The 10,711-nt window shown below is 52.4% G+C and overlaps 1 protein-coding gene across 1 annotated transcript in view; it reads right to left on the reverse strand.

Annotated features, from left to right (window-relative positions):
- The window catches only part of CLEC19A (C-type lectin domain containing 19A), a 16,159-nt gene that overhangs the window by 1,721 nt on the left and 3,727 nt on the right, over positions 1 to 10,711 (reverse strand). The window contains 3 exon segments of the mRNA XM_011377531.1: positions 924 to 1,056; positions 3,310 to 3,403; positions 6,010 to 6,175. Of these exon segments, the coding sequence (XP_011375833.1) occupies positions 924 to 1,056; positions 3,310 to 3,403; positions 6,010 to 6,175 (393 nt within the window).

Below are 10,711 nucleotides of genomic sequence, written 5' to 3' on the forward strand. Positions count from 1 at the left end.
TCTCTGTTCCATACCCCGACCCCCGCCCCTGATCAGGAAAGAAAAAGGAGCAAAGCGGGCCTGGCAGGCGAGCGCTGGGATCTGGGGTTCTGCAGAGCTAGGTCCGAAACCCGGTTCCTCCACCTGCTTGCTGTGTGACCGTGACCGAGTCGCTTAACTCCTCTGAGGCTTGGTTTCCCCACCCACGAAATGGAAGCACTAATCATTTCTGCTTCTTGAGACTGACGTGGGGGACGACGATGTGATGATGATGGCGGTGACTGCCCACACGGCATGCCGATCCCCGCGGCCTCTCCACGGGCACCGTCTCCTTTCTCTTTCGCATCGACCCCGCCAGGCAAGTGTCATCCGTCCCACTTTGCAGATGAAGAATCTGAGGCGCCGAGGGGCCAAGGCATTTGCCTGGGGCTACTCGATTAACAAGGGGTGGAGCTGGGGTTCGGGAGGGGCACGTGCCCTGGGACGCTGGACCCGAGTCCACGCTCTCCCCGCTGTCTGTGTCGCCGTCACCGGCACCGTACCTCCCCTGAATCCTCAGAGCAGCCCCCAGGGCGGGGACAATTCTTAAACCCATTTACAGAAGAGGAAATGAAATCTCAGAGAGAGGGAATGGCTCCTTGCGAGGCCACAGAGCTGGGGAGCCACGGGGCCAGGACGTGAGCCCAGGCGTGCGCCCTGCTCCCTGCTTCTCGCTGCTGAGCCCTGGCGCACCTTCGTTCCCAGCCCGGGCACAGCTCGCACTTTGGAGCACCAGGGAGCTGGTGCAGAAGCACCAACCTTTGACTGGTCTCAATGTGCGTCTTTTTCTTTCATGCTTCTACCTCTGATGTGTTTTCACCCGAATCATAGCCCGCGCGTGTCAATGACCGCCCTCGTTCGCCAGGCTCCCCAGCCCCCCTGCAGGAGCTCTCAGGGGTACCCACCGCGGGCCGGCCGGTGCCATATCTGCACACAGTCCTCCTCTTCTGTGTCTGCGTGGACGCCGTCATCGGGCTGGCTTCTATCCCAGAAGCTGTAGTCATAGGACGAGCCGTCGGTCCATTCAAACTGGACTTCCTAAGGGGTGGTCTGGAGGCGAGGAGCGAGCCAGGGAGAAGGTGATCAGGCACCTGAGCCAGCTCGGATTCGCACATGACATTCTCACCCCCATAGCTAACGACGCGAAGGTCCTCGCCTTTGAATCGGACATGCTGCAATTCCCGCCACCGTTCCTAGCTGCCATTTGTCGAAGGCTCGGTACGTGCCATATGCCAGGTGCTTTTCTCCTCATCATCCTGCAAAGCGGGCATCGTCGCCCCCATGTCACAGATGGCAAAGCTAAGGCTCAGACTGGTCTGCCCAAACGCACGCAGCTAACACAGCATTAGAGCTGGGAGTCAAGCCCGGGTCTACCTGACTCCCGTTCCCATGACCCTCACTACTCCGCTTTTGAAAAAAAATTTACCAGCAGACGGGAGTCACCCTTCACCTCTTTCGTTTCTGCCCCAATAGGGTGCGTTTTTTCCTGCCCGATGCGGGACTGCTCTGTCCGATTGCAAGAAAAGTCCTGTTGAGAATTTGACCGTAAATGAATCCATGTGTAAATTAACTGTGGACAGAAAGACATCTTTGCAACGTCCTGGAACAAAAGTCATTTCTCCATTTAGTCACGTTTTTAGAAAAGTCTGCCACGAAGCACCGACAACGCTTAATGGAGGCCACGTCCTATCGTGGGACTAGCCGGCTGCTTCTGAGACAGATTCTACGGCTTGAGAGTCCAGCTCCACCCACTTCCTGGCGCTGCAGTCTAGACGAGCTACTTAACCCCTCTGAGCCTCAGTTTCCACACCCACGAAACGGGGCTGATTTCTCCCTGAGAGAGTTACTGTGAGAATTCAACGAATTAAAAGCATGCGAAGGACTCAGCTAGTACCTGGCACATGGCGCCTAGCCCCGAAAAGAAAATACAAAAAACAAGGCCTTTTGCTGTATTATTTGTTATTTATTATTCTTAGGTCTCATAAGACAAATCCCTTAAACTAATCATAATCTAATTTTAAAGTTACTATTATCCATGGAAATTTTGTTTTGTTGTTTTTTTAAAAATTACAACTTCTATATGTGTCCTTGCCAGATAGATTCTAACTGATTAAAAATATATCTCTCTATGGAGTCCGGCTGCTACTATTACTTCTGTTACTTTGCTAGTCATTTCTACCACTCTTAATGAGCTCCTATAGCGTGTCGGGCTAAGCCCTTTACAGATGTTAGCTCATTTACTTTTTACACTATGATTATCATCCTGACTTTACGGCTAAGGAAACTAAAGATCGGAGAGGTAAAAAAAAAAAAAAAATTGCCCAAAGTCACCTACCAGCCAGGAAATGGCAGAGCAGGAGCTGGAACCCTGTTCCCTGCTGTGCCCTGAGGCAGGGCTGGAGCCCACAGCCAAAATAGGGACAGCATGCGGCTTGCCCAGGGAAAGTTTGGGGACAAAACCTCTGGGCGGAGTCTGCTGCGACATCGCCAGGTATGAGATCTGGCCTAAGTCATCTTCTTCAGCCTTATTCTCCACCATTTTTCAACCCACCCCTTACCCCGTTCTGCACCCCAGACACACCGTCCTTTAGTGTCCTTGAATGTGCCACGATCTCCCCTGCCTCAGGAGCCTGGCCCATGCTGTTCCCTGTACCTGGGATGCTCTTCCTCTGGCTGATTCCTATTTGTCCATGAGACTTAAATGTCTCTTACCCAGGGCCGGGGCAGCAGTGCGTTGCTCAGAGCTCCTTCCGGAGGAGCATGGCGGACAGCCTCAGTGCCCCTGCCCTCCTGGCCCCACTGCTGCATTCACAGGGACACCATGCTTCCTCCAGGATGTGCCCGGTCGCTTGCCGGCGACTCAGCATTCCCGTAATGGGCAGCCGTTGCCTGGGACTCGCCGCTGGCCTAGCGAGACTTTCTCACAACTGGGCTGTGACCGGAGGCTCCTCCGGCCCAGTCCCTCGTCCCCGGCTCCTTTCACGGGTCTCAGGCCCACACCGCTGGCTGAAGACTTCTCCAGCTTCCCTACGCCCCCTGACCTCTGACCTTTCTTCCTTCACAGACGTTTCCCCCTCGAAAATCTCTTGCACATCTGAGCATGTTTTGGGGGCTGCTTTGGGGAGAACCCAAGCCAGACAGAGGCCCCCATCATATCGTCTGCCACGATGCTCATCGTATTCGAACTGGGGCATCTTGGTGTCCGATTTCTCGTTGTATGCCGGGCGCGTGTGTATGGCGTCTCGGCTGGAGCGTCCGAGAGGGTCTGATGGCCACTGCTTCCTTCACGACCCGTTTGCGGTCCTGAAGTCCCGTCCAGATGTTGGCTGGGATCCCAGGAACACAGTTGTCCACGAGGTCAAACGCAAAGTCGTTCTCCCCCTGGCTGCGGACGTGAGACACAGCGGCATGTCATGCGTCACCTCTGCTCGTGGGGTAGAGCCGAAAGCTGAGAGCAACCCTCGTTACGCTCCCGGACCAAAGCAGAGAGCGGATATGACGCAATCGTGCTGTTTTCTTCTTCTTATTTTTGTAAAAATTAGGTCACCCGTATGTGGCCGTCAACCCATGGACACCTCTGGATTTGGTCTACGCCGGCTCAGAGCAGGACTCAGGAATGCTCCTCATCCTAAAGACTGAACTCCACCTCAAAAACACTAGCACACAAGTTGAGTTCGATTGATATCAGGAAGAGACCCAAAAAAGAGTGGTATGATTTTGGGGGACAAAGTGTTCTTCAGTCCAATAAGTCTTTGACCTTTTACCCAGCTGGGTAAGCACTGGCATCCCCAAGTCCCCCCCTCATGCACTATTCGAGGTCTCCTACATCAACTGCTAGACGGGCATCTGGGCAGACACTGTGGGGCGGCCACCCTGTCACTTTGGCACCAGCGCCATCTCTGTCCGGCAGCGCCTGCTCGGGAAGCGATGTCCACATTTCACTGCACCACCCCCACATCTGGTCGACATAACTAGAAACTAGAAACGTCCAAGGTGTTAACTGCAAGAACAAAGGAGCAGAGATCAGATGAACTTCATCCAATCCCTCTCCCGCCTGAAACGAGGATGAGATTTATGAGATAAGCTGAAAGCGGGAGAACCGTGCGCTTCGATCGCGTGTTCCATGGACATAAGCTGATCGTGTGTTTAATTCTGAAGAAAAGGACAAAATTCAAAAGCAGGAAGACAACGTCAGAAACATAGAACCGAACTGTGTCTCGAAGAAAAGACGTAACTCGGAATTTTATGGTAGTGTCCGGCTTCATGGGAACTGAACCTCGCTGATTACACATTTATTGTTCACATTCAACCTTTCTTCGTGTTTTCGGGAAAGTATGATATGCCCAAGTGGTAAAAGAGAGGAATGGGGGAGAATGCTCGCTAGCATAAGAGAGGGACGGGGCAGAAAGGAACGAGAGGTGGGTCAGGGCTTGCTGGAAGACCCCTGCCTTTGCCCACGATGCTTCTGACGCCCGGTTAACCAGGCCTGGGTCCCAGGCACCGCGAGGCAGCCTGAGCTGTCCTTCCCCAGGGCTGGCAGAAGGGAAATCTTCATTTGCACCCACTTCTATCTGTAAGTGCCAGTCCTGGGCTGTGTGCTCTGTATCTCAGGGGATTTGATCCCTGAAGACCGCCTTTCCCTGTCATGTTAGCGGCTGTCCAAGTGACAGGGGTGCCGATGCTGAAGGGGAGGGAGAGAGAAGCCAGGGTATTTCTGTCCCTCTCTGCCAAGGAGACCGGTGTGCCTCAGTGCCTCCGACTTCCACGGGGCTGGCCTGCCCTCAGTTAGGGCTGGAACTGACTTCCTCTGCTGGGAATCTTGAGATTGGCTCACTACCACTCACTGCTTAGTAAATCCTCCCTGTCTTAAATATTTGTAGCGGTTCCTCTCTTCCTGGCCGGACCCTGCGTTCTCACGATATCCTTCAGCACTGCCGAGAACATAGTGGGTGCTCAACACATCCGTCGGATGAAGAGACGGGAAGATTCAAGACTCCTCCGGAAACGAAGACAGAGGACTTTTTGTTTAACAAAACTCAGTGACTCTAAAGCATAAAGAACCAACTAGTTTTCTAACCCCAAGTCTCTGAGATTCTTGAAAAACAGAGGCAAGACTGTGACTTTGTAGTTTGGGTAGCAATGGAGCATATCACACCTGGCCTCAAGGAACCCACAAATCAGCAAGGAAAGAGATGTGAAAACGGGTCACTAGGCTGAGATGAAGGAAGCTCTAGGAGAGGCGGGTGATGAATGCAGTTGGGGTGTCATGAAGGGGAGACTCTAGTGATGAGACGCTGTCAGAACTGAGCCTTGCAGGTTGAGGAGGTACCTACCTGGAGCACAAGATCAGGATGGGACTTCCCAGCAGAGGGGACAGACTGGGCGAAGGGGTGCCGGAGGCAAAGGGCTGGCCCAGACTGGAGAACTCCGGGGTGGCCAGTGTGGCTGGGGCTTAGCAAACACAGAGGACGTTGAAGGAGGCCGTGGTGGGTGGGCTACGGAATGTGCGACTTCCCAGGTTCAAAGCCCGGCTCCACCTCTGCAGAGCTGGGTAACTTTGAGCAAATGACTTACCTTCTCGGAGCCTCAGATTTTGGATCTGTAAAATGAAGATACCTCCCTAACATGGTGTGAGGGAGCTTTAATATGACGGTGATAAAAACACTTAGCAAATAAACGTCAGCTATTATTCCTCATATTCTATTCTTCGTATGTAGACCATGTGAGTTGTAACACAGGGTCAACCCCCTAGGATACAGAGCAGGGCACAGCACAAGATCAACAAGATGAATCTTCCAGCATGTTCTTTTGCTACTCTTGCTAAGTTCTTTGCTTTCCACTGCCAAGGGCAGTTTTGAGGAGAAACTGGGCTAGATAAAAATATTAGCTTCAATTACCCAAGAGAAAGGCCAGTGGCGAATGCCAGTCTCCGCTCTGCCTTCCCAAAGCGGGCTCTTGGCTGGGCTCTGGTGAACCAAGGGCCCTACTCACCTGGAGATGGAGGCCAGTTTGGCAGACTTCCTGCCGATGGAGAACTCCGAACAGTGGAAGCCGGCCCTGGCCCGGGTCTTGTTGAGAGGGAAAAATCGATAGCAGTAACCTTTGAACTCCGCCTAGAACAGTGGGCACAGGGAGGCCGGGGGCAGCTCTGGCATGGCTGGGGACAGAGAGAAAACAGACCGGAAGGCTGGCAGTGCAAATGTTGTTCCTACAGCTTATGACATATTTCCAAGAATGAAAGCGAAACAGGTTCCTTTATGATTCATGCAATTCCAAAAAAACCAGACGTGTACCTAAAATTTACAAAATAATGAAAGCACTATATGCTCATTAGAGAACACTTAGAAAATGTCACGACTTTGATATGTTTTTCTGCATGTCATGCTTGAATATAGTGATTTTTTAAAAAATGCGATTGCAATTATATTGTACTATAAATACCCGGCTGTATTCTGATTTCTGAAAATTAGACATTTGCCCCATGTCACTGTGAAGTTTCAGTACACAGTGTTTTAAATAGCTCTTGAATACTCCACTGAGTGGACCCTCTAGAGTTTATTAAATCATTCCCCTATTTATGGATAATTAGATTATTTCTCTTTTCTAAAAAAAAAAAAAACAATTACGCATAATATTGAAATGAACAGCTTTGTGCATTAAGCCTTTTCAGCATCTCTTATGATTTTCTGAGGAGAGATTTTGAAGGTTTAAAACAATTTGCTAAATTGCCTCCTGAAAGCAGTTTGTACTCCCACGGTATTTTCCGACAGCGCCCCCTTACGGTGCCCTGGCGAACTCTGCAGGTTAACACTTTAATGGCAATCTGCGAGTTTTATAAGCAAAAATATGGTATTTTGTTTCCGTCTGCAAGTCTGGGCTCTCTGGCGAGGGCGGACATTTTACCACGTGTTTATTGACAAAATACGGCCAAGACTTATTTATATCTTTAGCCCATAAAACTACTGAGATTCAGGGTTTGTTCTTAATTCTGAAAAGGCACGAACAAAAAGCCCACTTTTGAGAAAGGAAAGTTCTCCCAAGCTTCGGCCTCTCTGAAGGGCCAAAGAGACACTTCTTTCTTGGAACCACGATTCAAGATGATGGCTGAGCTGGGGGAAGGTGTGCTCAAAACCATCCTTGAACTAGCTTGGAGGGCTAATCCAGGAGGGCAGGCACAGGCCAGTGGTGACACCTGATAGACTAAGATTGAGAAGCCTGGGTCCTCCCAGCCACCAGCTCTGCACCTGACACGCTGTGTGACGCTGGCACATCTCGTCCCTTCTCAGCTGTCAAGTTGGCCGATACTGAGGGTCCCTTTTGTGGTACCCATGGGTGTAGAATCTTTGCCTTTCAAGCCACTTATAATAGCCGGCTGAGCTCATGGATAAAAGAGTAGTGGACAACATTTATTGAGTATTTATGATGAGTCACGTTCATATTAGACAGGTGAAGTGCCTTGCCCCAGGTTATCCAGCTAGTAAGTGGCAGAGTAGAGATTTGAACCCAAGTCTCCTGACACCGAAATCTTTGATCTTAAAGTCCACGTGAGGCTTCGTCACGGGAAATCTACAGGGCTGAGAATGGTCGATCGCCTTTTAGCATCCCCTTCACTTAGTTGCTAGGCCAACTAACTGGGGCAAAGAAACTCGATGACTACTTGGCATACTTGGATTGCTTTAATAGTATGATTATTAACTATTACCTCGGGGTTTCATAACTAGAGTTCAGGAGCTTCAGGGGTCCAGTAAAATCTCTGAAATTAAATGCAAAATCAAAAGTGTGTATGTGTGCATATGCACACACGTGCACCTCTGTGCATTTTTCCGAGAAAAAAAAGGGGGCTGTTGCTTTAATCAATAGCGCTATATGCTAAGCAGGCAGGTTCCAAGCCATGCTTCCTGTCACCGGTCAGAACCATTGGGCTTTTCCAAGTTGATCAGAACCAGCGTCTCCACAACACCAGACAGCTGCAATGGTCAGTCCTGGTGTGTCCCGCACCTCCTGGTTGGTCCTGGCCAGCTCTTTTTCGATGTGCCCCATTATCCAAACTGGTGAAGAATGTGTCCTCTTAACCCTCCTCTCTAAGGCAAAGGGAGGCCGGTGGGCTCAGTGTCCTCGCCTGTCCCTGCCGTCCCTGCCCCTCGAACCTCATGTCCTCCTTTCTCAGCCGAGTGTTGGGCTAGGGGGACCCTGCCTCGATGCCTCCCTCGGTGTCTGGCTTCCCGTGGCATCAGCCGAGAGGGCTGAAGGACGCCTTGTGATGCTGGGTGTTCAATGCTGGTCTCCCCCTGGTCAGTGTCCACTGCGATCATTTCTGTCCCCAGGGCCTGGCACATACTAGGTGCCCAATAACTAGCTTCGAATGACTAAATGCGTGCTAGGGACCCACGTACTGCTTCTTTGGGGCAACAGTTCTCTTTTGGGGACAGGAGAGAGGGGGTGTTCCCCACCCGTGTTCCCTGACTCTAGGACGGCGGTCGTGGACTTTCCTGAGCATTGAAGGCAGGCTGACTGACCCTGGTTTCCCAGATTATTTAGCACAGGGATTGCTGGGAGGGACAGCATCGGCATGGCCCAGGAGCTCGCTAGCAATGCAGAACCTTAGCACTCCCGGCCCCAGACCCCGGAGTCAGAATCTGCGTTTTAACAAGAATCCTCGTGATTCGCCTGCATTGGAACGTCTGGGGAGTGTTCGTGGGACAGACCAAAGGATGGAGCCTGTCGAATCACTCAGTCACTCATTCATTCATTCACTCACTCGCAGAGTGGGGTTTGGCAAGGGAGACAGAATAATTAATTAAACGGGGGGGGGGGGTGGGAGGGGTAGGAGGAGGGGTGGGCATTTGCTCCTAGAGGAGGCTCCAAGGCTTCTCTGGGGTCCTCAAGCCTGACGGCGCCTCTGAAAGCAAGCCCCTCGTGTGGAAAAGAGCCTCTCTGAGGTGCGGCCTCACAGAGCTACTGACTTACACATCCCCCACTCCCCACTTCTGGTTCCTTTGATTTTCTCCACTGAGCAAAAGGTGGCTACGGATGCCTGGGGTGAAACATACCAGAAAATGGGGCTGTGACAGGTCACTGCTCATTACTCCCCTTTCCACCTGGGCAGGCAGAGAGGCCTTTAATCTGGAGGACCTGGGGGCAGAAAGGAACCGCTAATGAGCTCCACTCTACCAGGTCTCCACCCCACCCCGACCCGCCTTTTCTTCTGGGGTTTCAGAAACTGGGACTAGAAGCATCCCAGGGGTCTTTCCTCAACCTGAACCCCAAAGGAGCCTTTGCTAACCTCTGTCTCTCTCGTGAAGGGATTTCTGTAGGTTTATAGTTTGACAGTAACGGCGACAGAGTGACCAGGGCCGGCCCTACCGAGCTTTCATCTGGGCTGGGCATTGTGTCAAGTGCTTCGTACTTAACCAATTCATTCAGCCTTCACCCCCGTCTACAGGGTCGGTCACCCCCAGTTTACAGACAGAGAAACCACAGCACAGAGAGGTTGAGTAACTTGCCCGGGATCACGCAGCTCCTAAGCGGTCCAGCCAAGTTACGAAGCCAGGCTGTTTGTCTCCAGGCCGAAATTAGAGCCTCGTGCTGCATTTAGGTCCATTTCGTTTGGTCTCCATCTAGACGGTCTGGACCCTCTGTCGTTCCCTTATTCACTCAACAAGTCCTGCAGGCAAAATCTTGAGGGAGTAGCCCCCACATTATTTCGGAAGCTGGTTGTTTGCCCCTTTTCTCTACCCTAGTTGAACTGGTGACTGCCCACGGATGATTACGACAGGGCACCAGAGCCCCCCTTCTCAGATGGGGGAGATACAGGGCGTTGTTACAGGAGCGCCTAAAAGTGGCACATCACCCCTATCTGGAGATCAAGGAGGCTTCCTGGAGGAGGTGGTATCTCAACTGGGACCTGAAGGATAAATAAGAGTCACAGAGAAAGGAAGAGTGTTCCTGGTAGCAAAACGGTACCGGCCGAGGCCCAAAGCTATGAGACCGAATGGAGTCTTCCGAGAAATGCGCTTTTCAGAGTGGGGGAGGCCGGAGAAGAGCCCAGGGTGGGTGGGGAGGAAGGGGTGGAGGAAGGGAATGCACAGGGAGCTCGTTGCTCTGGAAACCAGGCTGCCAAACTACCAGGTCCTTCCCTTCCATGAGCGGCACCGAGGCCCCGCCCCCTCCGCAGGTCTCCGGGCTGGAATGGGAGCCTCTGGGGACATGGAGTTCGTTAAGGAAAGAACACACCGGTGGGGTTCAGGGCTCGTTTCTTCTTCTTCTCTCTCTCTTTTTTAAAGAATAAATTGTCACCTTCCCACTCAATCTGGCTGTTCGCTCCCCTGGCCCCAATTCAGCCACCCACGAATGCACTACCCTGCCGCCTCCTGCCCAGATCAGCCTTGGATGCCAGCCAGGAGAGGAGGAGGGGGAGGCTCTGGGGCCACATCTGTGTGGGTCCCTCCACCCCCACACGCTACTGGGCCCCAGATGTCCCAGGGGGTCGGGAGGAAGTGTCTCTCAGTCACCTTCACCACCTTCGCTTCCCTGCTGCCTCCCTGGTCCACCTGTCCCACGGCCGACCCATCCTCCTTGCCAGCGAGCCCTGGCTCTGGTGAGCAGAACCGGTGGTCCCAGACCTCCCGTGCCTGAGCTCTGCTTTCCCTTCTCTGGGCTGAGCGGCCACAGGATGCAGAGGAAACAGCACCTG

Source organism: Pteropus vampyrus, unplaced genomic scaffold (genome assembly GCF_000151845.1).
Source record: "Pteropus vampyrus isolate Shadow unplaced genomic scaffold, Pvam_2.0 Scaffold314, whole genome shotgun sequence".
NCBI lineage: Eukaryota > Metazoa > Chordata > Mammalia > Chiroptera > Pteropodidae > Pteropus > Pteropus vampyrus.